General features: G+C 42.0%; 1 protein-coding gene across 1 annotated transcript; it reads left to right on the top strand.

Moving 5' to 3' along the window:
- Nucleotides 1–1,690: 1,690 nt before the first annotated feature.
- Nucleotides 1,691–20,244, top strand: LOC124016072 (transcription factor MafK-like). Its single transcript, XM_046331594.1, has 3 exons — nucleotides 1,691–1,887; nucleotides 15,412–15,489; nucleotides 15,580–20,244. The coding sequence occupies exons 2-3, from the start codon at nucleotides 15,445–15,447 to the stop codon at nucleotides 16,015–16,017; spliced, it is 483 nt and encodes a 160-aa protein (XP_046187550.1). The 5' UTR covers nucleotides 1,691–1,887; nucleotides 15,412–15,444; the 3' UTR covers nucleotides 16,018–20,244.
- Nucleotides 20,245–26,104: the final 5,860 nt, after the last annotated feature.

The raw sequence follows: 26,104 nt of genomic DNA, 5'->3' as shown, positions 1-26,104 counted from the left end.
TGGGGGACACATTTTTCTAATAAATTGACCACATGATCAATAAAATAATGAATTGCCGACAGCCCAACTATACACCAAGCCAAACAATCCCATGCCACAGTGCACATTCAATTATATTTTTAATTACAAGAATGTTCAGGGGGGGGATTACAGACGCATATAAACTATTGCGAACATAACCTGATGTTAATTCTGTTGACAAGATGTGCTCTAATAAAGCAGGCTTGGGCATTGCTTTAGAATGAGAACCACCCAGGACACAAACTTGAGTAATTACTCATCTCATAAGCTGCATTTGCTATCAACTTTAAATGTACTCTGCATGAGAGATCCCAAGCACATCAATGTACAATTTAGTCCATATGCCTCTACTGAGGAAAACGCTCATGTGTTGAATCACAGATGGCAATGGTCATCCACAGAAATACAACCATATACCAACTTCCTGGCTCTAGGCCCATCTACAGTGGGTGAACTCTATGGGAGTTAGTCAGTTCCTTTGCTAGGAAATGATTGGGAATCTTTTTTCTTATAGTTTACAGTGTAATGGAGAGGTCCTCACTAAAGACATCCTGATTTGAACCAATTTATTAATGCATTCTGTAAGGAGCAAGTTGATTATTATATGAATATAATTTAGTAATTTTACAACCCTTCTGTATAAATTTGACCTTTTCCATTCTCAAACCTGCAGCACAGTCTATGGCTGCGTTTACACATGCAGCCCAATTCTGATATTTTGCCACGAAAGTGTCTTTTGACAGCCTTGAGGTGTATAAGCAATTGCTTATCAACTCTGTGCTCAGTTTGAGGATGTTCATTGAGATGAGCCCTAGTGTTAGGCTGTTAATGTGTATCATGTACATACACATTTTAAACATGCAGTATTAAAATGAGTAAATCATTTTTGGAAGAATATTTGATCTGTCTGTTTAAAAAAAAAAAAAGGCAGTGTATGACCAGACTTGTTCTTGTAGACTTACAACAAGAACTGAGAAGCACGCTGTGGGAGTCCTTAGTTGGAGGGATACTACTAGTTTATTTTTGGAGATGTGTCATGTTTTTTTCTAAAGCATTTAGAGAATGTCTGTCACCCTTCTCAGACTATATATTGTCTTGCATGAGAATGGTCTTGGGGCAATAATGTAAGAGGTTAGTAAGAAGGCTGAATAAGCTCGTTTACAGTTGGGCTCAGAGCCTTCAACATTATGCAGCCTTTAATAAATGCAAAAATCAAAATAAATGTTGGAAGGACAGGACATTGGTAAAGACAGATGGCGCATGTTCTTCTATTAACCAGCGAGGCAGTAACTTTAGGGTCAGATTACCTAAAAAAAGGATAATTCTCTAATGTCAAATTATGAGAAAGTATATGGGATAGGGATTCTCTAATAGTTATTTTGTCACCAGAAAAACGAACATTGTGCAATCAGGTGCGCATGGAATTATTGAATCGGCCTATAAAAAGCTCAAACATGTGCTGACATTGTTTGTGAAGTATTAACAGACTATTTATAGTTGGATAGCCATCATTAGTATAACAATGATTTAATCTACACATTATCTCGCTAATTTTCCCTAAAGTATTCTCAAACTGCGTCAACGGTCTATTTCTAGCTTCCCCTAGTTTCCCGCCTCGTTCACGTCAGCAGAAAGTTATTTTCATGAATGGAGGGGGCGGTCACGAGGAGTTGGTGACGTAAATACTTGCGGAAGCACGAAGTGGAATGTTGATACATTGTTGTTGTTGTTTTGTAGTTAATTTAGTACGGGGACACATTTCGGTTCGACTGCTGGACTACTTTCAGAATTGCGACAAGTAACTTCAAACCGTATAGGACGGAAACTTCACAAGCTTTACCGACCGAGAATATCCGCTTTCATAAGGTGAGCGTACGATCGCTTTTCTGGGAGATGTTTTGACATTCCTCTCTAAAATTGCTGATGCTATCACGGTGACACATGCGTAAAATCGAATCTATCAACAAGTAAGATCAGGTTTAACCAAACATTTAATTTACATGTTATCAACGTACTTGGTACCTGTTATTTAGGCCATCTTAACAATTAGAAACAGTTTTACAACGCCAGAAATGAACTTTTTTCACTCTTGAAGTTGTTAAAATGTAACAATTTAACAAATCGTGTTTTTCTGATTTTTTTTAAATAATTTTTTTATTCCATCTATTTACCCATCGTAACATTTTGAATGATAATGTTTTACTTCTGACTCTTAATAACTTGAAAATGTGTAATATTTTCAGAGATCTATTACTGTATCCATATGGTTGTCCGGTAGCCTACTTTTATGTTTACGATTGAAGGGAACAACACGTGGTTTGTGTTTTAGAATTCTGAGTCAAAGTGCACGGTGTGGGGATAGACGACCAGGAGGATAGTATAGGGATAAAAATAATGAAGACGGAGCCGAGTTATAAAACGTTGTCCCTGATTCAGACATGCGTAATAATACGTTTTGCTTGTTTTAGTATATCAAGGCCCTTAAGTGTGTGGGCTACTGTAATTATCAGCAAGTATGGCAATGTTTATTTTCCTTAAATGTAGTATTTGCAGGCGAAGTTAGATTTATGTTCAGTTTATTTGAAGGAATCTGCAATGTACAGTGCCTTCAGAAAGTATTCACACCCTTGACTTTTTCCACATTTTGTTGTTACAGCCTGAATTTAAAATGAATTAAATTGAGATTTCACTGGTCTACTACACATAATTCCCCTTAATGTCAACGTGGAATATGTTTGCGCTGCTAAGGTAAGCAATAGTATATTTTGGTAGACAGATGCTACTCTTTGGTAAAAGGGGTACATTGGAATTAGTTTTATGTTTACAAGTTAACTAACTATTAGAAGCTGAAATGTCTTGTTATGGCATGCCTAAATACACTACATGACCAAAAGTATGTGGACATTTGCTCTTTCGAACATCTCATTCCACAATCATGGGCATTAATATGGAGATGGTCCCCCTTTTGCTGCTATAACCGTCTCCACTCTTTTGGGAAAGCTTGCTCAAAACAGCCACAAGAGCATTAGTGAGGTGGGGCACTGATGTTGGGCAATTAGGCCTGACTCGCAGACACCGTTTCAATTCATCCCAAAGGTGTTTGATGGGGTTGAGGTCAGGGATCTGTGCAGGCCAGTCAAGTTCTTCCGCACCGATCTCAACAAACCATTTCTGTATGGCCCTTGCTTTGTGCACAGGGGCATTGTCATGCTGAGACTGGAATTAGCATTTCATTTTTGTCACACCAACATAAGCCTAAATGTTTTATTTTTTATTTTATTTCACCTTTATTTAACCAGGTAGGCTAGTTGAGAACAAGTTCTCATTTGCAACTGCGACCTGGCCAAGATAAAGCATAGCAGTGTGAACAGACAACACAGAGTTACACATGGAGTAAACAATTAACAAGCACTGGAGTGATAAATGATCAGATGGACATGTACAGGTAGAGATATTGGTGTGCAAAAGAGCAGAAAAGTAAATAAATAAAAACAGTATGGGAATGAGGTAGGTGAAAATGGGTGGGCTTTTTACCAATAGACTATGTACAGCAGCAGCGATCGGTTAGCTGCTCAGATAGCTGATGTTTGAAGTTGGTGAGGGAGATAAAAGTCTCCAACTTCAGCGATTTTTGCAATTCGTTCCAGTCACAGGCAGCAGAGAACTGGAACGAAATGAGGTGTTGGCTTTAGGGATGATCAGTGAGATACACCTGCTGGAGCGCGTGCTACGGATGGGTGTTGCCATCGTGACCAGTGAACTGAGATAAGGCGGAGCTTTACCTAGCATGGACTTGTAGATGACCTGGAGCCAGTGGGTCTGGCGACGAATATGTAGCGAGGGCCAGCCGACTAGAGCATACAAGTCGCAGTGGTGGGTGGTATAAGGTGCTTTAGTGACAAAACGGATGGCACTGTGATAGACTGCATCCAGTTTGCTGAGTAGAGTGTTGGAAGCCATTTTGTAGATGACATCGTCGAGGATCGGAAGGATAGTCAGTTTTACTAGGGTAAGCTTGGCGGCGTGAGTGAAGGAGGCTTTGTTGCGGAATAGAAAGCCGATACTTGATTTGATTTTCGATTGGAGATGATTGATATGAGTCTGGAAGGAGAGTTTGCAGTCGAGCCAGACACCAAGGTACTTATAGATGTCCACATATTCAAGGTCGGAACCATCCAGGGTGGTGATGCTAGTCGGGCATGTGGGTGCAGGCAGCGATCGGTTGAAAAGCATGCATTTGGTTTTACTAGCGTTTAAGAGCAGTTGGAGGCCACAGAAGGAGTGTTGTATGGCATTGAAGCTCGTTTGGAGGTTAGATAGCACAGTGTCCAATGACGGGCCGAAAGTATATAGAATGATGTCGTCTGCGTAGAGGTGGATCAGGGAATCGCCCGCAGCAAGAGCAACATCATTGATATATACAGAGAAAAGAGTCGGCCCAAGAATTGAACCCTGTGGCACCTCCATAGAGACTGCCAGAGGACCGGACAGCATGCCCTCCAATTTGACACACTGAACTCTGTCTGCAAAGTAACTGGTGAACCAGGCAAGGCAGTCATCCGAAAAACCGAGGCTACTGAGTCTGCCGATAAGAATATGGTGATTGACAGAGTCGAAGGCCTTGGCAAGGTCGATGAAGACGGCTGCACAGTACTGTCTTTTATCGATGGCGGTTATGATATCGTTTAATACCTTGAGTGTGGCTGAGGTGCGTGAGTGTGGGCTCGGAAACCAGATTGCACAGCGGAGAAGGTACGGTGGGATTCGAGATGGTCAGTGACCTGTTTGTTGACTTGGCTTTCGAAGACCTTAGATAGGCAGGGCAGGATGGATATAGGTCTGTAACAGTTTGGGTCCAGGGTGTCTCCCCTGCGGCAGCTTTCCAATCCTTGGGGATCTCAGACGATATGAAAGAGAGGTTGAACAGGCTGGTAATAGGGGTTGCGACAATGGCGGCGGATAGTTTCAGAAATAGAGGGTCCAGATTGTCAAGCCCAGTTGATTTGTACGGGTCCAGGTTTTGCAGCTCTTTCAGAACATCTGCTATCTGGATTTGGGTAAAGGACAACCTGGAGAGGCTTGGGCGAGGAGCTGCGGGGGGGGGGGGGGGGGGTGGAGCTGTTGGCCGAGTTTGGTGGTGACCGTGTTACCTAGCCTCAGTGCAGTGGGCAGCTGGGAGGAGGTGCTCTTGTTCTCCATGGACTTCACAGTGTCCCAGAACATTTTGGAGTTTGAGCTACAGGATGCAAACTTCTGCCTGAAGTAGCTGGCCTTAGCTTTCCTGACTGACTGCGTGTATTGGTTCCTGACTTCCCTGAACAGTTGCATATCGCGGGGACTGTTCGATGCTATTGCAGTCCGCCACAGGATGTTTTTGTGCTGGTCTAGGGCAGTCAAATCAAATCAAATCAAATTGTATTTGTCACATACACATGGTTAGCAGATGTTAAATGCGAGTGTAGCGAAATGCTTGTGCTTCTAGTTCCGACAATGCAGTGATAACCAACAAGTAATCTAACTAACAATTCCAAAACTACTGTCTTATACACAGTGTAAGGGGATAAGGAACATGTACATGAACCAAGGGCTGTATCTGTTCTTGGTTCTGCATTTTTTGAACGGAGCATGCTTATCTAAAATGGTGAGGAAGTTACTTTTAAAGAATGACCAGGCATCCTCAACTGACGGGATGAGGTCAATGTCCTTCCAGGATACCCGAGCCAGATCGATTAGAAAGGCCTGCTCACAGAAGTGTTTTAGGGAGCGTTTGACAGTGACGAGGGGTGGTCGTTTGACTGCGGCTCCGTGGCGGATACAGGCAATGAGGCAGTGATCGCTGAGATCCTGGTTGAAGACAGCGGAGGTGTATTTGGAGGGCCAGTTGGTCAGGATGACGTCTATGAGGGTACCCTTGTTTACTGAGTTAGGGTTGTACCTGGTGGGTTCCTTGATGATTTGTGTGAGATTGAGGGCATCTAGCTTAGATTGTAGGACTGCCGGGGTGTTAAGCATATCCCAGTTTAGGTCGCCTAACAGAACAAACTCTGAAGCTAGATGGGGGGCGATCAATTCACAAATGGTGTCCAGGGCACAGCTGGGAGCTGAGGGGGGTCGGTAGCAGGCGGCAACAGTGAGAGACTTATTTCTCGAGAGAGTAATTTTCAAAATTAGTAGTTCGAACTGTTTGGGTATGGACCTGGAAAGTATGACATTACTTTGCAGGCTATCTCTGCAGTAGACTGCAATTCCTCCCCCTTTGGCAGTTCTATCTTGACGGAGGATGTTATAGTTGGGAATGGAAATCTCTGAATGTAACAGCCCTTATTTGAAGTAAAATGTATGGTGAAAAAAGGATTGGAACCATTGGAACCATTTCCTTGTTTGACCGCTGGCCTTTATGGGAATTATGACTCATGCTGTGGTACTCTATAGTGTTTAACATGATTTTTGAATGACTACTTAATCGCTGCACCCCACACATACAAGACCAGGGAGGTTTTCCAATTTGTAGGACACCTATTTGTAGATGGGTAAAAAAAAAAATAGATGTTGAAAATAACTTTGAGCATAGTGAAGTTATTAAATACACTTTTGATGGTGTATCAATACACCCAGTCACTACAAAGATACAGATGTCCTTCCTAACGCTGCTAAAACACAGGGCCAAATCTACACTGGGGTTGCTTACCAAGAAGACAGTGAATGTTCCTGAGTAGCATAGTTACAGTTTGACTTGAATCTACTTGAAAGCCTATGGCAAGACCTGAAAATGGTTATCTAGCAATTTGCCAGAGCTTGAAGCATTTTGAGAAGATTAATAGGAAAATGTTGCACAATTCATGTGTGGAAAGCTCTTAAGCTGTGTTCACATTGGCAGTTTGAAGTCTCAAATCCTATTTATTTGCATATGATTCAAATCTGCTATTCTTCCTGCAGTCTGAACTCCACATGGAGTCGGATATTTCAAGCCACCTTCGTAGCTGGTTTGAAGTCCGATACAAATCTGATTTGTGGCCATGTGACTTGTCTGAATGGTCATATCATGTTGCTTGCTAGCTACTCTGTTGACAGTTTGACAAGAACATGTGGTAGCTAATTAGCTTGTTAATTGTTTACAAACAAATGAGTGAATGTGCTAAACAACTACCTAGCTAGCTAGTTGACTGCCTTGGCTAGCCAAAAAGGACTTCTTTTGAAAGTTGGGCCATCCTATCCTTTTGAGGATTTGTGTTCTTACACTGATTTTTAACATTCAAGCAACTGGGAAACATCCATGGCAGTCATTATCACCTTAGCTTACTACATAACTTCAGAGTGATGGGAAGCACGAGCGCCACCATCAATCAGCCTACACCACCATGCACACACCCATCGGGAGTATGACAACAAGCGTAGCCATGTCAGCAAATGACTGTTGTCTGAACACAACTGATTTGAGCATTAAAGCCTGCAGGGTGAACAAGACTTTAGAGACTTACCCTGAAAGACACAGCTGTAATAGCTGCCTAAGGTGATATGACAAAGTATTTACTCAGGAGTGTGAATACTTACAGTGCCAGTCAAAAGTTGGGACACACCTACTCATTCAAGGAAGAAAAACCCTTGAATGAGTAGGTGTGTCCCATCTTTTGACTGGTACTGTATGTATATGAGAGATTTCATTTTCAATTAATTAGCAAAAATGTCTAAAAACATGTTTTCACTATACCATTGTGGGCTACTGTATGTAAATGGTTGAGAAAAATCTAATCCATTTTGAACTCCGGCTGTAAGACAACAATATTTGTGGAATAAGTCAAGGGGTATGAATACTTTCTGAAGGCTAGTGTCTAGTGTCGTGCTGTGTCCTATTGAATACTACTGTAGACATTCCCAAAGACATTGTTAGTGCTGTATCAGTGATTTCGTTCTTTATCCTATACCCTGGTTTGACAGTAGAGAGAGGAGAGAGTGCCATAGTCGGCCCTGGTTCAGCAGGATCTCGTTTGGAAGCCGCAGTGTCGCAGGCCAATATGAAATTGAATCTACGGGCCTGCTGTCAAAGCAATAATTTTTAGATGACACACACACACAAAAAGCTTGCTACGCCGACCTTTGTCTCTGCCTCTGTCCCGTTGCCCAGCTTTCTAGAATAAACAAAGATAAATCCTTATCAATTTCATATTTTGGTGCTGACTGTATGTCTCCAGACCGGGAGCATACTCTTGGACATTTGACCTTTACTGTCATTGTGATTTATATGGAAAATATGAGAGGAGTCCTTTCTCATCCAAAACTTTCCACAGTGTATGAGGGCCTTGAAATCTCTTCTAAGAGGCTGCCTATGTACTGAGTCACTGTTGATGTGGTGGGGATGACCTCCCACACCAAGTGCATCATATCCATGCTCTGTCATGAGGTTAACATGTGGCTTGGTTCCCAATGTGATGTCTGGAGGAGAGAGAGGTTTTATCATCTTCTGCTCTCTCACTTCCCTACCCAATATTATGTATACATGCTCATAATGGTTAATGATGCCCACAGTTTCAATAGTATTGAGTGTTCTGTGGGTTCTCTTCCACCCCCTGTACTCATTGTGGGTTTTGCAGTGTGTTGTGAAAGTGAAATGACTGTGGTTAGTGAACCGGTATGACTCAAAAGGAAACCAGAGTCAGATATTTTTATGTGTAAACTTCCTTTTTTTAAACTGTGGAACTTCATTTCCTTACGATGTGTTCTGATCATTTATTTCTAGAGACAAAGACCGTGTCATAAGAATTACACAGACATGACAGATGACAAATATTTACAGTACTGTATTACATGTACAGATTAACAGTCACATTAACAAGTTTACACTGAAGCATGGAGAGATATACATTGGCATCTCTCCACAAGTGCCCTTTAGGTGCCTGTGTTGTACCAACCACCAGGATCTGCACCCAGCGTATTCCGGCTTTTCTGGATGACTTCCTGGATCTCAGACCAATGCTCTCGCCACACGGTGGTCTGGGGGCGTGGAGGGATCGTCTCGAGTAAAGTGCCTTGTTTTTGTAACATTGGTATTAGGTGGTATACAGTAAACAATGAGAAATGTCTGGAACTTTCTCACTTTTACATCTAAGAACTTGGGTACTCAGACTGAATAAGAATATTAACAACTTAATGGATTGGATTAATGACTGTCGTTTTTCTCCTGCTGATGTAATCTCAAGTCTCTTGTGTTAACAAGTACTGAAGCCCTTTGTTATTTGAAGTTGGAAAATGTAATAGTGATTTGTTTTCTCATTGATCTTCATTGTTATTCAATGTGTACTATGGAATGGCTTTAGTTCGGTAATAACTGGACAGATTTGTCCTTGCTGTGTGTGTACTTGACTTTCTTTTGGATCCCTATGTCCCCAGCTGGAGTGTCGCTTCACTCAGATATCTACCTCTCCTCCCTTTTCCGCAAAAAAGTTCCGGCGGTTATACCAGCCGTTTCCTGTACTTTTCCTTCTGCCCCGCGAAACAACGTGATTTTCCAGGAAACTTCAGTTTGGGAGGGTGTGATTCCCTGCCGGTCGTCCTAGTTCTTACCAGTAAACAGCATGACTCATGGCTCGGCTATGCTCTCCATTTCCTTTACATAACATCTCTCCAAATGTGCTGCGCTGGAGTGCAGAGCAGAGTGCACCACCACAGCATAGTCTGGAGGAAGGCTCTCTCCTCCCCAACTCTCTGAGAAAACAGAGGAGACATTCTGAACAGAAGGGAGCTCCATCAAGCTCTCTCTCCTCTCTCTCTGAGGAACCCAAACTCCAAAACAAATAGAAAAGAGAAGGAAAACAAGCAGCCAAGACAAGCCAACACTTCATCTATCACTAGGACCTGAGCACTCAGCTCTTTGATGTGCTGTTTGTTTTAGCGAAAAGTCAGGCCCCAGAGCAGTACTTGTCATAAACCAAGCACACAGACTTGAATTTGAGCTTATGTCTGGATGACAAAAACTAAATGGAGTCACATTTCACACATTGTCTCTGGACTAATACCATAACATGCCTGCAGCTTATTGGTTTGTTTTTCTGGCCAGGTCATGATCAGTGCTTAAACGGCAGTTATTTGTCCATTATTAATGGTTACTCTCTGGGCAAATACTGTGGTGCTGATTTAATATGCAGTCAAACTCATTCCAGAGTATTTTAGCAAAGCTATAGCCCTAGTTCTTGGCTCAAGCTTTGAGAAAGTCATTAATGTCAATTACACTGAATGACAAAACAACAAACTATGACAAAGGTTATGTTCACTTTTTCCAACAGAGTTCAGTTGGGCAGAGAACAGTGATTATTACCAGTGGGCTGCATCCGGAGCCTACAGTAATGTTGTCAGTTGGACTTGTGTGCTTTGATACGATGAGTAATTTCCTCATGATCTGGACTACGTGAGCTGATGAAATATGGTGCTGAAATCATCAGGCCTTTCCCGTTGCCAGAAAATACTTCATTTTTCTGTTTAGCCACCACCTTGTGTGTAAATGCTCCCTCTCTCACCATGGAAACTTAAAAGTGTTGTCAAACTAAGTTATTTATTTTTATTTTATTTTTTATTTCAGCTTTATTTAACCAGGTAGGCCAGTTGAGAACAAGTTCTCATTTACAACTGCGACCTGTCCAAGATAAAGCAAAGCAGTGCGACACAAACAACAACACAGAGTTACACATGGAATAAACAATCGTTTCAATTGTGTTATTGACTGTACGTCTATATACAGTGTGTGCAAATGAGATACGATTAGGGAGGTAAGGCAATAAATAGGCCGTAGTGGCGAAGTAATTACAATTTAGCAATTAAACACTGGGAGTGATAGATGTGCAGAAGATGAATGTGCAAGTAGATAAACTGGGGTGCAAAGGAGCAAAAAAAATCAATAACAATATGAGGATGAGGTAGTTGGATGTACAATGCTCCGTGAGCTGCTCTGACAGCTGATGTTTAAAGTTAGTGAGGGAGATCTGAGTCTCCAGCTTCGGGGATGTTTGCATTTTTTTCCAGTCATTGGCAGCAGAGAACTGGAAGGAAAGGTGGCCAAAGGAGGAATAGGCTTTGGGGGTGACCAGTGAAATATACCTGCTGGAGCGCGTGCTGCTACGGTGACCAGTGAGCTGAGATATGGCAGGGCTTTACCTAGCAAAGACTTATAGATGACCTGGAGCCAGTGGGTTTGGTGACGAATATGATGCGAGGGCCAGCCAACGAGAGCATACAGGTCTCAGTGGTGGGTAGTATATGGGGCTTTGGTGTCAAAACGGATGGCACTGTGATAGACTGCATCCAATTAGCTGAATAGAGTGTTGGAGGCTATTTTGTAAATTACATTGCCGATGTCAAGGATCGGTAGGATGGTCAGTTTACGAGGGTATGTTTGGCAGCATGAGTGAAGGATGCTTTGTTGCAAAATAGGAAGCCGATTTCTAGATTTAATTTTGGATTGGAGATGCTTAATATGAGTCTGGAAGGAGAGTTTACAGTCTAACCAGACACCTAGGTATTTGTAATTGTCCACATATTCTAAGTCCGAACCGTCCAGAATAGTGATGCTGGATGGGCGGGCAGGTGCTGGCAGCGATCGGTTGAAGAGCATGCATTTAGTTTAAGAGCAGTCGGGGGCCACGGAAGGAGAGTTGTATCGCATTGAAGCATGTCTGGTGTCCACAGAAGGGCCAGAAGTATACAGAATGGTGTAGTCTGCATAGAGGTGGATCAGAGAATCACCAGCAGCAAGAGCGACATCATTAATGTATACAGGGAAACGATTTGGCCCGGGAATTGAAACCTGTGGCATCCCCATAGACTGCCAGAGGTCCGGACAACAGGCCCTGTGATTTTGACACACTGAACTCTGTCTGAGAAGTAGTTTGTGAACCAGGCGAGGCAGTCATTTGAGAAACCAAGGCTATTGAGTCTGCCGATAAGAATGTGGTGATTGAGTCGAAAGCCTTGGCCAGGTCGATGAATACGGCTGCTCAGTATTGTCTTTTATCGATGGCGGTTATGATATCGTTTAGGACCTTGAGCGTGGCCGAGGTGCACCCATGACCAGCTCGGAAACCAGATTGCATAGCGGAGATTCGGGATTCCCAGATTGGGATTCGAAATGGTCGGTGATTTGTTTGTTAACTTGGCTTTCAAAGACCTTAGAAAGGCAGGGTGGGATAGATATAGGTCTGTAACAGTTTGGGTCTAGAGTGTCTCCCCCTTTTGAAGAGGTGGATGACCGCGGCAGCTTTCCAATCTTTGTGGATCTCAGACGATACGAAGGAGAGGTTGAACAGGCTAATAATAGGGGTTGCAACAATTGCGGCGGATAATTTTAGAAAGAGAGGGTCCAGATTGTCTAGCCCAGTTGATTTGTAGGGGTCCAGGTTTTGCAACTCTTTCAGAACATCAGCTATCTGGATTTGGGTGAAGGAGAAATGGGGGAGGTTTGGGCAAGTTGCTGTGGGGGGTGTAGGGCTGTTGACTGGGGTAAGGGTAGCCAGGTGGAAGAAATGGCCAGCCGTAGAAAAATGCTTATTGAAATTCTCAATCGTGGATTTATCGATGGTGACTGTGTTTCCTAGCCTCGGTGTAGTGGGCAACTGTGGGGAGGTGTTCTTATTTTCAATTGACTTTAGTGTCCCAGAACTTTTTGGAGTTTGTGCTACAGGATGCAAATTAGGGATAGTTCTACTCTGTATCCCTGTTAGTCGTCAACACTTGGTTCTTTCTGGCTGTTGTTAGACTTAGATATGAGACGCATCTGAATTCCAGAATGTTATAAGATTTTACAGCGACGTCTTTACATCTGAGTAGACTAAGCTACTCAGAGATGGGTGCATTACACAGAATGTATTCTGAATACATTTATCCTCCCAATTTAAACTTGGGGCCTCTTTCCTTTGTGTTTGTGTGTGTGTGCTCAGTCAGGAATGTGGTTATGTTATCCACACTTCAGCCACCTTCTATGGCTTTACTTTGAGGTCTTCTCCGACACGAGTAGAAGCACTCAAAAAGGTGAAAAGGGAAATCGTTTTCTGGTGGATCGTCAAATGTGCACAGTCAAAAGCGGTACTGAATTGTAAAATGTGCCTGTTGCTCACCCTGAAAGGTGATCAAAACAGAGATTTGGTCTTTGGACATCACTGCTCTTTTCCTCTCTGGAAGAAGGAAAGCAGCAAAGTGGGACCTTAAGAGCTCGACCTAGTGCCATTTGCAACAACAGAGAGGAGCACATGCAGAAGGAATTTGAAGGAAACAACGTGGCCTCTGAGCTGTAAAGCTTGAGCACCCCGTGTATGGAGAGGGAGGCTTTTTTCCCATCCCATTTCATGATATTCAAGTCTCACGGAATATTACCTAGGGTCTCCCCCCTGATGCAACAGTTCAAAACAGGATCCTTCAGCCAACTTGCTGGAACGTTGTCTTACATTTTTGACTGGCCGTGCAGTGCTTGATTCAAAGTTGCATACATGTGCCAAAATAAGGCAAAGCTGTATGCTATTCTCTACTCTTTTTCCTATAGTTAAGTTGAAAACCCAAGTGAATTTCAAATAAGGTTCAAAGGGGATGGCCAAAACAAGTACCAGACGTGATTGTTCACCAAACATGTTTTCATGTGGTTCTTAAATCCACACAAAACAGAGTCATCTATTGGTTCATTTTCCAAGTTAGGAGTGTGTGTGTCCTCTCTCCACATTCATGTATCCCTTCATTACAGAAACATGCGGCCGGGCATAGGCTGTACCTCCGGTGTGGTTTTACAAAAAGACAAAACAGATGGCCGACTAAGAACTTATTAGTGATCTGTTCTGCTCCAGTGCCAAAGCCAGTGAACTTTCCATTATCATCAGACCAATCATTTGGCATTCTGCCCCTTTCCACTTAAGAGCTCTGACTAAGACTTTCGATGCAAGAACAGTATTTATATTGTAGATACAGTGCAACCACTTCAGCTCTTCAACACAAGGTCAACCCAGCAACAGCTGTCAGAAACTGCTGTGATCAGCGATCTATATTTATTTCCAGGGGCATGAGATGAACTTCCCTAAAGGAATAGTCATTAAAACCTCACCCTTTCGGTTGTTGTATCTTGTTCGAGAAAGTGCAGCTCAAAGCGCTGGATGGAATATTTGGCCTTTTTAATGAGGTATCACATGTTCACCTAAATTGTTTAGCTGGCAGAATTTTGCATCAGCAGCACAGTGAGCTAAATATACCCAGCAGCGTTAAATAAGGGCATGTAGCAGCTCAGGAAAGCCCAGTGTAATATGAGCCAGACAAGCAGACACAAGTCCGAAACCAAATAGAGTACATTGTCTCACTACAAAAATACACCCATGACTGTAAGGGAAACTATTCCTCTGTGACACGCGATCTTCCGGAATTTCCCACATATCTACAGGACTATAAAGTTCAGTATGACCATAAATGTAAGCTTGTGTTTGTTGGGTAGTTTTACTGTTAACATAGGCATTTGTTCTGTGTTATAAAGAGGAAACTCATACGGGTCAATGTAGGCCATGTTAGGTTAAATAGTACTGTATCTTAAAATAGACTATGCATTAGGTCTGAGGGAAGTGGAAAATAGGGAGCGAATGTTCAGAGTTTATGAGACTGCTATTGTACAAACTCCCTAAACTATTGGTGATCCTCACTTAGTTCTTCAAGCTGACCTGCCCGTGTAATGTCTACCATGTGTATGACAGGGTTATGAATGAGACTTGTTTACCCTTTGGCTGACCATGTGACTATACTCCCAAACCCATTTTCAGGGCGTTTCCATGGCAGCCATCGCCTAGGGAGCAAGTCAGGGTGCTGAAATGGAGCCTTGGGAGAATGTAGGCCTTTATTCACAGTCAGGCACACAGCAGTCTCTCTCTTTTTGGCCATGGCAGCAGTCTCAAAGGCATGCGTTTCACTGTAGTGTTCAGATAGGCCTTTTTCCAAAACCAATTTTGACCAAAATAGGCCATGCCCAGTTTCTAAGCAGAGGGCTCAGACAAGCTGTGTGGTGAGAGCTGACCTGTTTCTATTTTTATGGTCTAGTGAAATACATTGTGAGGGCCCTCCTTACAGCAGCAAGTAAACAGTTTTGCCCAACAGTCTGTTTATCCATTATCATCTTTCAGTGTGATGCTGACCTCTGCTGGCAGTCTCTGTTACTAGAAAATCTACTGAGCTGGTTGCAGATGACGTAACTAACTCATGAATGTTGTTGTGGGATCTCATCAATAGAGTTCTTGGGAAAGGGGAGTGGCTTCTTGGTATGGCTGTATCTGAACTTGGCTTCACGCATAACACTTTAATTTCACAACGAATACACTACATTATGCATACAAATATATTTGAATACATTTTCTTTATTCCAATCACAATTTCCCCTTTGTTTTGCAGTGTGACGTCTGTGGGATTTTGGCCAGTTTATGCATGCAGGGTATGACGACTCAGTTTAAAGGAAACAAGACTTTAAAGGTAATTTTGTATTCGTACACTGTATCTTTTAATGTGAATGATGAGTTCAGGAAAGGTCCAGAATCTCATCAATGGCGGTCTCTGTTGCAGGTTAAGAAGGAGGTGGGTGAGAATGCTCCGGCCCTCTGTGATGACGAGCTGGTGGCCATGTCGGTGCGTGAGCTCAACACACACCTGCGTGGGCTGACCAAGGAGGACGTGGTGCGGCTGAAGCAGCGGCGGAGGACCCTGAAGAACCGGGGCTACGCCGCCAGCTGCCGCATCAAGCGGGTCACCCAGAAGGAGGAGCTGGAGAGGCAGAAGCAGGATCTGCAACACGAGGTAGACAAGCTGGCCCGGGAGAACGCCAGCATGAGGCTGGAGCTGGACGCCCTGCGCGCCAAGTATGAGGCCCTGCAGTGCTTCGCCCGGACTGTCACCTGCGGGCCTCTCTCACCAGGCAAGGTGGCCACCACCAGCGTCATCACCATCATCAAGTCTACAAACAACCACAACTCCAGCCCAACCTCCTTCTCAGCTCCCTCCTAGTTGTGACAGAACTGAGCTCTCGTCTCCCCGTCCTGCCTGGTCCTTACTGGTTCCGACCCGATCTAGCTTGAAACCAATTGCACCTGACCCATGCTGAGAGGAAGCTCAGTAATTAGACTGAGGGAAGGGGGTGGGGTGGCCACTAGCTCTGTGTGATGATAACAACATATGATGCTGCATTCATTCTCTACTCTCTTTCTCTCACATACTGTACATAATCTACATTGTCTGTGCACTGTGCTACAACCGCCCCAGCACCGGCCGGGCATTGGGCCTCTCTGACCCTCTCTTCTTGACTGATGGCAGAGATTAGCTCATACTACAGTGTGAGTGGATACTTGATATTATACCCCGCGATGGCAGCACTGGTCTGAGACAGCTCTGATGCCTGTGGTATCTTGCATTTACAGAGTATAAAGTAATATATTATTGTAATAGTTACCATATTAATACATTATAAACATTTAAAATAACAAACAAAAAATGCTGATCTAAGCCTAAAAGCCTTCTTTCTTCTGTATATGAAAGCATATACTAATGTCTCAATGAAAATTGAGGCATTGAAGCTTTTCCCTTTAACTGATCTCAGAATGATCTCTCAGTAATATTCAAATATTCATTTTTTTTGTCACTCTCATACAGTATGTTCAATATTTTAAGCTTAAATATTCCCAATTTCAAGGACAACTTGGAAACCGTACGAAATAATATATATATATATATATATATATTTGAGAACTGACCAAGCATATTTAGCTGGATGAACCAGGCCCTTTTGACATTGGAAAACTTTTACCTGGTTTAGACTGTAGATTAGACCTGCAGGTATATAGCGTTATAGCATAGCCTACATAAAAGAATACAAGCATACTCATGGGTTATCCTCCTTACAGCTGTGAGGAACTAAATCTACAGTACAGGTCAAATACAAATTAGGCTACATCAGACAAATGACAGATCATTGAACGGCACTTACTATTAAACTGATAGATCACGGTGTAAAAGTACCAAAATCACTTGGTTTGCAAATGTTAAATCATATAGCTGCAAATGTACATCTAAAATCATTGGACACCTGAAGCATCTTTTTGGGAAATACCGCAGTCCATTCGTGTATTACTTTAGCAATGGGAGATTGTATGATGCTGATCATAGTTTGTGGTCTATCCCAGAATTGCTAAAGTTGCAGCTAGTTTATAACTATTGCCAAGGGTGGCATATTTATTTTATGCTAATAAGACAAGCACTTACCTATGATCTTTTGCCTCTGAACTTTCCTCCCCATGCTATGCCATATTTCATGTTCGGTAATCCATATTGGATGTAGTGATAATGGGAGCTGCCTTGACAAATGAAATGAAATGCAATTCAATGAATTCCTGTATATTACAGACTTAAGCTAGACCCTCTATTTTAGTTTCAATGCAAGGTAAGGAAAATGGAAGCTCAACTGCCTACTGTCACTTTACATTGAGAACTCTGTCCTCTTAGAAATCATTCCTACTGTTGGGTTGTCTGGAAGTGCTGCTGCCGGTGTTGGTAACTCTCTGAAACGGTAGACATTGAACACAAATGCTTTCGACACAGACTCTTGGGTAAGAGGAATCCCGGCATAAAACTCAAGAGAGAAAAAACCCTCTAGGAATGGTGTCGCGACCAAATGCAATGGCACGTTAGCTTCAAGTGTTGCCCATAAACAAGCACAGGTTGAGTATGCTTTTTGAAGGGTCTACGTTTCAGTTCTCGGTAATTATCCAGAATCTATAGTTTTTGCATTTCAGCCCTTATCGAGGTTAGTCACGAGTGAAGTCTAGAGTTGGCTCTTGTCAAGGTTTTCTCTTACCCCCAGTGGACATGACTTCTCCTCCTCCCCTGTTTCTTAGCTGTAAAGATCACGAAGGGGGACTTAGCTGCTGCATGGCTCTCTGCTATTTCAGGCCGGGCCATTGCTGTGCTCTTATCATTCTCATCTTGTGTTTTCATTTGGTATATTTGTTATTACACTTTAATTCCCACGTCTTTTTGTATATGTGTGTATTTTTCTATAATTGTTGCTTTATTATAGGTATATTAAATACGTGGGAGTGGTGTGATCTTGTAATCTGTCCTCTGACGTAAAATGATTCTTATTTTCTGGCCTATCTCAGCAGGATAGTTCAATTATTATCTATAGCATCGATTACATCATAAGGAATCTATTCTGCTGGCTTTATAGTTGTATTTGTGTCTTTTTAAGGTCAGTTCATAAATATTACCTGCAAACTACCCTCGGCTAGTCTGCAAAGTAGGCTGTCTGTGTTTACAGTCATGCCTGTTTTAGAGTAGGTGGATTGGGTATATTTTGATAGGAAAGACTTACTTTGGTAGCTAATTGCCATATGCCCACATGCTATTATGAGGAAGTTACATTTGTATCACATTGCTAAACTCAAAGACTTTGAAACATGTACAAGTATGAAACAGATACAAGTATTACAATTTGGAGGAGAATATACAGCCGAATGCAAGTTATGAAATTACAGTTGAGGTGAAAACACTTGAATTATTTAGCACCCTTTTCTGAGCTTTACAGTGACCTCTGCTGGTAGTCTTTATAAATGCTGTGAATAAGCACATTATTATTAATCAAATTGTTTTGGAGACTTTTGCAGTCCAATTGCATATCAATTTCTAAAACTTTTATCCATTAGTTATTGCTTTAAATTTCATTCAATTCTGTTCTAAACAAAGCCACAATACTGTCTGACTCAAATTTGAGTGCAAACATATACTTTTGTGTCAAAATAAACATCTAACAAAATAGATGCATTTCTATGTGCCCCAAGCTGCATTTCCCTCCCTAGTTGTATTGAAACTCACTAAAGATTCATACACATCTACAAGATGGAGTATGGAAGCACGAGTAGTTATGCTCTTCCTGCACAGCAGGTGGCTGTGTTATCCCTCAGTACCCTCGATCTAGAAATAAAGAACCTTGCTCCTAGAGTTGGATTGAACATTGACTACGGCAAATTCATATGCACAGGGCACTGTAATGGAACTGCTAGCAACTAGAGGGCAATGTAGATAAGATGTATTTCTGCCGTGGTTGATTGCATCTTTTCTGATATGAGCCATTATAATGCAACGGTAAGGAAATTGGATAGATGGTTCAGAAAGCAAGTGGGCACTATTTAAAATGTTTATCTTGTACGTTTTGCCATATGTTGCCTTTTAGGCTGCCGCGGTTAAATGATTGTATATTCTTCACCTGATTTATATCTACATTATGTTTTATGTAGGCCTACACATCTTTCCTATATTTACTCTGTCAGTCCCACAAGCTATTTGCCATAAACGGACACAGAACATGCATGTTAAATGTCCTATGTTCAAGCAGGTGTACTTCTAAATGGGTAAAACAGTTCCATGACATATAAAGTATGCTGCTCCCAAGTAGTACTTTGTGTACGTCAACATTCAAATGAGTAAACAAGGTGGTGGTGGGTGAAAGAATAACAGTTGTAATACAATGGATCTTATGCTATCACGGCAGCGTAGCCTAGTGGTTAAAGCGTTGGACTAGTAACCGGAAGGTTGCAAGTTCAAACCCCCGAGCTGACAAGGTACAAATCTGTCGTTCTGCCCCTGAACAGGCAGTTAACCCACTGTTCCTAGGCCATCATTGAAAAGAAGAATGTGTTCTTAACTGACTTGCCTAGTTAAATAAAGGTAAAATAAATCAAATAAACTCACCATGTTCCACTTTGTATCACACAATTGTATGTTAACTATAAACAAAAAAAGTTATCGTGTGGACTTTCACAAGTTTTAATGCACAGCCACAACGACACTAAATTATATGGTAATTTGTCTAGTTTGTGGTAGTTAATGAGGCATGATGATAGTTCTATTATACTGCTTTCTAGCTGATGATGAGCGTAAATAAAACAATGAGGCAGCACTTTGAAGAGAAACCGTACCAATTGTGACCTTTCATTACTCTGCTAACTAGTATGTATTTTATTTGAACTTCAATATTTATTTGATTGATTTTCTGTAAATTGTATTTTCAACATCTAAATTATTTGATTTGCATTCATTTATTTACTTGTTGCATTTAATGAAATACCCTCCTGTACAATTACAATAATTTTTGTTTCTGTTTCGATTGACAACAAGGAGGTAAATTATTCCTGTAAATAGATGTCTGTTTTTGTACTTTTAAATAAAGCTTTTTTTCTCATTTTCTTTGGTCTGTTTAACTCCTTGAATGATTTCAAACACTGTAGGGTGATTCCTCATGAAACCAGGACAAAAAAAGGCCCAGATTTTGGGGGATTTTCACAAACTTTAATACATAGAAAGGTTCTGTGTGGGAGGATTGTTGACAAATATTGATTTTTGTATCAAAGCGTAATAGAGAAATAATGAATCAATGTCGGCATATTAATAGCAGTTTGGCCTTACCCAGGCCTCCTTTAAAGGTACTCCACATAGGATTTTCGTTTTTTATAAATTTTTCATTGTAATTTCAGAAAATGTCAATACTATAAGTATCCAATGTAGAAGTCACTGTCAAATCCTAGTTACAAATATTCAACACGTTTCGCTCAAATTCAGTAAGTGTTGTAAGCGTTACCAAATGAGTGAATGTGAAAATGGACAAAAAATGGTCACCTTCTGTTGGTGATTTTCAGGATGTGCGATGATACAAGTAAAAGGAGGACTGTGATTGGTTACATTGCCTACTGTACCAATTTCTCGGTAGAAAAAGGGCCATGACTTTAAAACTAGCAGAGATCCCACTCTGGAAAATTGATATGCCCATAAAGTATATTATGCTCAATGATATATAGAAATATTTGCATGTTTTCTATATTCATCTTTATATTTTTCAATATTAATAAAATAATGTAAGAAATCAAAATACTACCCATACTTCAGAGTAAGCAGTAAAGTTTCATCTGACACAAATATTTGCTTTATGGAGTTGGTATTATTTCTCAATTACGCTTTTAGATATAAATGTCAATAATCCTTCCCCCAAAGGACCATACTATAGATTAGATTTCCTGATTTTTAATAATAAAAAAACAATTGACTGGTTAAATTAGAAATCACCCTTTAGTCTACAGTGAGGTGCTGAGAGAAGGACAGTATACCGTCTAGCCATTCTCCCAAGTACGTGTATGAGGTGACTACCTCAAGCTTTAAACCCTCAGAGGTTGTAATCACACCTGTGGGGAGTGGGTCATTCTTCTTACCAAACCACATGACCTTTGTTTTGGAGGTGTTACCTAATTAAGGTAAGCCAGTAATTCTGCTCATACACTCAACAAAAACAGTGCATTTGGAAAGTATTCAGACCTCTTGACTTTTCCACATTTTGTTACGTTACAGCCTTATTCTAAAATGGATAAAAAAATAAAAACATAAACCTACACAAAATACCCCGTCAAATGACAAAGCAAAAAAGTGATTTTGAAATGTTTGCAAATGTATATAAAAAACAACAACTGAAATACATTACTTACGTGAGTATTCAGACTCTTTGCTATGAAACTTGAAATTGAGCTCAGGTGCATCCTGTTTCCATTGATCATCCTTGAGATGTTTCTACAACTTGAATGGAGTCCACCATTCAATTGATTAGATATGATTTGGAAAGGCACACACCTGTCTATTCAAGGTCCAACATGTCAGAGCAAAAACCAAGCCATGAGGTTGAAGGAATTGTTTTGAACAGGATTGTGTTGAGGCAAAGATCTGGGGAAGGGTACCAAAAAGTGTCTACAGCATGGAAGGTCCCCAAGAACACAGTGGCCTCCATCATTCTTACATGGAAGAAATTTGGAACCACCAAGACTCTTCCTCGAGCTGGCCACCCGGCCAAACTGAGCAATTGGGGGAGAAGGACCTTAGTCTGGGAGGTGATCAAGAACCTGAGAGTTAATCCAGAAGGACAACCATCTCTGCAGCACTCCACCAATCACCACCAATTATGCTAGAGTGGCCAGATGGAAGCCACTCCTCAGTAAAAGGCACATGACAGCCCGCTTGGTGTTTGCCAAAAGCCACCTAAAGGACTCTCAGACCATGAAAACCAAGATTCTCTGGTTTGATGAAACCAAGATTGAACTCTTTGCCCTGAATGCTAAGCGTCACGTCTGGAGGAAACCTGGCACCAGGATCGAGGGAAAGATGAACAGAGCAAATTACAATGAGATCCTTGATGAAAACCTGCTCCAGAGTGCTCAGGACCTCAGACTGGGGTGAAGGTTTACCTTCCAACAGGACAACAACCCTAAGTACACAGCCAATACAACGCAAGAGTGGCTTTGGGACAAGTCTCTGAATGTCCTTGAGTGGCCCAGCTAGAGCCCGGACTTGAACCCGATTGAATATCTCTGGAGAGACCTGAAAATAGCTGTGCAGCGATTCTCTCCATCCTGCAGATATTTTTTTTTTCTTTCTTTTTTTTCTGCAGTGAAGAATGTGTGAAACACTCCAAATACAGGTATCCCAAGTTTGTAGCATCATACCTAAGAGGACTCGAGGCTGTAATCGCATCAAAAGTTGCTTCAACAAAGCACTGAATAAAGGGTCTTAATACTTATGTAAACGTGATATTTTTTTGGTATAAAAAAAGATAATCCATCCACCTGACAGGTGTGGATAATATCAAGAAGCTGATTAAACAGCATTATCATTACACAGGTGCACCTTGTGCTAGGGACAATAAAATAGCACTTTAAAATCTGCAGTTTTGCACACAACACAGATGTCTCAAGTTTTGAGGGAGTGTGCAATTAGCATGCTGACTGAGAATTGAATGTTTATGTCTTTACCATAAGCTGCCCCCTTATCGTTTTATAGAATTTGGCAGTGTGCCCAACTGGCCTCACAACCACGTGTAACCACGCCAGCCCAGGACCTTCACATCCGGGGGTGGGGGTGCTGAGGAGTATTTCTGTCTGTAATTAAGCCCTTCCGTGGGGGAAAAAGTCATTTTGATTGGCTTGGCCTGGCTCCCCATGGCTGCAGCCCTGCCCAGTCATGTGAAATCCATGGATTAGGGCCTAATTTTGTTTATTTCGATTGACTGATTTCCTTATATGAACTGTAACGGAGTAAAATCTTTGAAATTGTTACATGTTGTGTTTATACTTTTGTTACATTGTGCATACAGTTGAAGTTGGAAGTGTACATACACCTTAGCCAAATACATTTAAACTCAGTTTTTTCACAATTCCTGACATTTATCCTAGTAAAAATCCCCTGTTTTAGGTTAGTTAGGATAACCACTTTGTTTTAAGAATGTGAAATGTCAGAATAATAGTAGAGAGAATGTTTTATTTAAACTTTTTTCAACTTTCATCACATTCACAGTGGGTCAGAAATGTACTTACACTCAATTAGTATTTGGTAGCATAACCTTTAAATTGTTTAACTTGGGTCAAACATTTCGAGTAGCCTTCCACAAGCTTCCCACAATAAATTGGGTGAATTTTGGCCCAATCCTTCTAACAGATCTGGTGTAACTGAGTCAGGTTTGTAGGCTTCCTTGGTTGCACATGCTTTTTCAGTTCTGCCCACAAAATGTCTATAGGATGGAGGTCAGGGCTTTGAAAAGGCCACTCCAATAACCTGACTTTGTTGTCCTTAAGCAATTTTTCCACATCTTTGGAAGTATGCTTGGGGTCATTGCCCATTTGGAAGACCCATTTGCGACCAAGCTTTAGTTTCCTGACTGATATCTTCAGATGTTGCTTCAATATATCCACATAATTTTACTACCTCATGATGCCATCTATTTTGTGAAGTACACCAGTCCCTCCTGCAGCAAAGCACCCCACAACATGATGCTGCCACCCCTGTGCTTCATGGTTGGGATGGTGTTCTTCAGCTTGCAAGCCACCCCCCTTTTCCTCCAAAACATAACGCTGGTCTTTATGGCAATTATGGCCATTTTTGTTTCATCAGACCAGAGGACATTTCTCCAAAAAGTACTATCTTTGTCCCCATGTGCAGTTGCAAACCGTAGTCTGTCTTTTTTTATGATGGTTTTGGAGCAGTGGCTTCTTCCTTGTTGAGCGGCCTTTCAGGTTATGTAGATATAGGACTCGTTTTACTGTGGATATAGATACTTTTGTACCTGTTTCCTCCAGCATCTTCACAAGGTCCATTACTGTTGTTCTGGGATTGATTTGCACAATTCACACCAAAGTACGTTCATCTCGAGGAGACAGAATGCTGGACCACGGTCCCATGGTGTTTATACTTGCGTACTATTGCTTGTAAAGATGAACGTGGTTCTTTCAGGTGTTTGGAAATTGCTACCAAGGATGAACCAGACTTGTGGAGGTCTACAATTTCTTTTCTGAGGTCTTGGCTGATTTCTTTTGATTTTCCCATGATGTCAAGCAAAGAGGCACTGAGTTTGAAGGTAGGCCTTGAAATACAGCCACAGGTACACCTCTAATAGACTCAAATGATGTCAATTAGCCTATCAGAATCATCTAAAGCCATGACATCATTTTATGGAATTTTCCAAGCTGTTTAAAGGCAGTCAACTTAGTGTATGTACATTTCTGACCCACTGGAATTATGATACAGTGAATTATAAGTGAAATAATCAGTCCTTAAACAATTGTTGGAAAAATGACTTGTGTCATGCACAAAGTAGATGTCCTAACCGACTTGTCAACAAGAAATTTGTGGAGTGGTTGAAAAAAAAGTTTTAATGACTCCAACCTAAGTGTATGTACACTTCCAACTTCAACTGTATATAAACTATAGAAACAAATATACACTGCTCAAAAAATAAAGGGAACACTAAAATAACACATCCTAGATCTGAATGAATGAAATATTCTTATTAAATACTTTTTTCTTCACATAGTTGAATGTGCTGACAACAAAATCACACAAAAATGATCAATGGAAATCAAATTTATCAACCCATCACTGGATTTGGAGTCACACTCAAAATTAAAGTGGAAAACCACACTACAGGCTGATCCAACTTTGATGTAATGTCTTTAAAACAAGTCAAAATGAGGCTCAGTAGTGTGTGTGGCCTCCACGGGCCTGTATGACCCCCCTTCCCCGCCTGGGCATGCTCCCGATGAGGTGGCGGATGGTCTCCTGAGGGATCTCCTCCCAGACCTGGACTAAAGCATCCGCCAACTCCTGGACAGTCTGTGGTGCAACGTGGCGTTGGTGAATGGAGCGAGACATGATGTCCCAGATGTGCTCAATTGGATTCAGATCTGGGGAAAGGGTGGGCCAGCATCAATGCCTTTCTCTTGCAGGAACTGCTGACACACTCCATCCACATGAAGTCTAGCATTGCCTTGCATTAGGAGGAACTCAAGGCCAACCGCACCAGCATATGGTCTCACAAGGGGTCTGAGGATCTCATCTCGGTACCTAATGGCAGTCAGGCTACCTCTGGCGAGCACATGGAGGGCTGTGCGGCCCCCCAAAGAAATGCCACTCCACACCATGACTGACCCACCACCAAACCGGTCATGCTGGAGGATGTTGCAGGCAGCAGAACGTTCTCCACGGCGTCTCCAGACTCTGTCACGTCTGTCACGTGCTCAGTGTGAACCTGCTTTCATCTGTGAAGAGCACAGGGCGCCAGGGGCGAATTTGCCAATCTTGTGCTGTAAGCACAACCCCCACCTGTGGACGTCGGGCCCTCATACCACCTCATGGAGTCTGTTTCTGACCGTTTGAGCAGAAAATGCACATTTGTGGCCTGCTGGAGGTCATTTTGCAGGGCTCTGGCAGTGCTCATCCTGCTCCTCCTTGCACAAAGGCAGAGGTAGCGGTCCTGCTGCTGGGTTGTTGCCCTCCTATGGCCTCCTCCACATGTACTGGACTGTCTCCTGGTAGCGCCTCCATGCTCTGGACACTACGCTGACAGACACAGCAAACCTTCTTGCCACAGCTCGCATTGATGTTCCATCCTGGATGAGCTGCACTACCTGAGACACTTGTGTTGGTTGTAGACTTTGTCTCATGCTACCAAAGTGACCAAAACATCAGCCAGGAAGCATAGGAACTGAGAAGTGGTCTGTGGTTATCACCTGCAGAA

Source organism: Oncorhynchus gorbuscha, linkage group LG26 (assembly GCF_021184085.1).
Source record: "Oncorhynchus gorbuscha isolate QuinsamMale2020 ecotype Even-year linkage group LG26, OgorEven_v1.0, whole genome shotgun sequence".
NCBI classification, from domain to species: Eukaryota; Metazoa; Chordata; class Actinopteri; order Salmoniformes; family Salmonidae; genus Oncorhynchus; species Oncorhynchus gorbuscha.
Note: the sequence above shows the minus strand (reverse complement) of the source record. Positions and strands in the feature narration are given on the sequence as shown.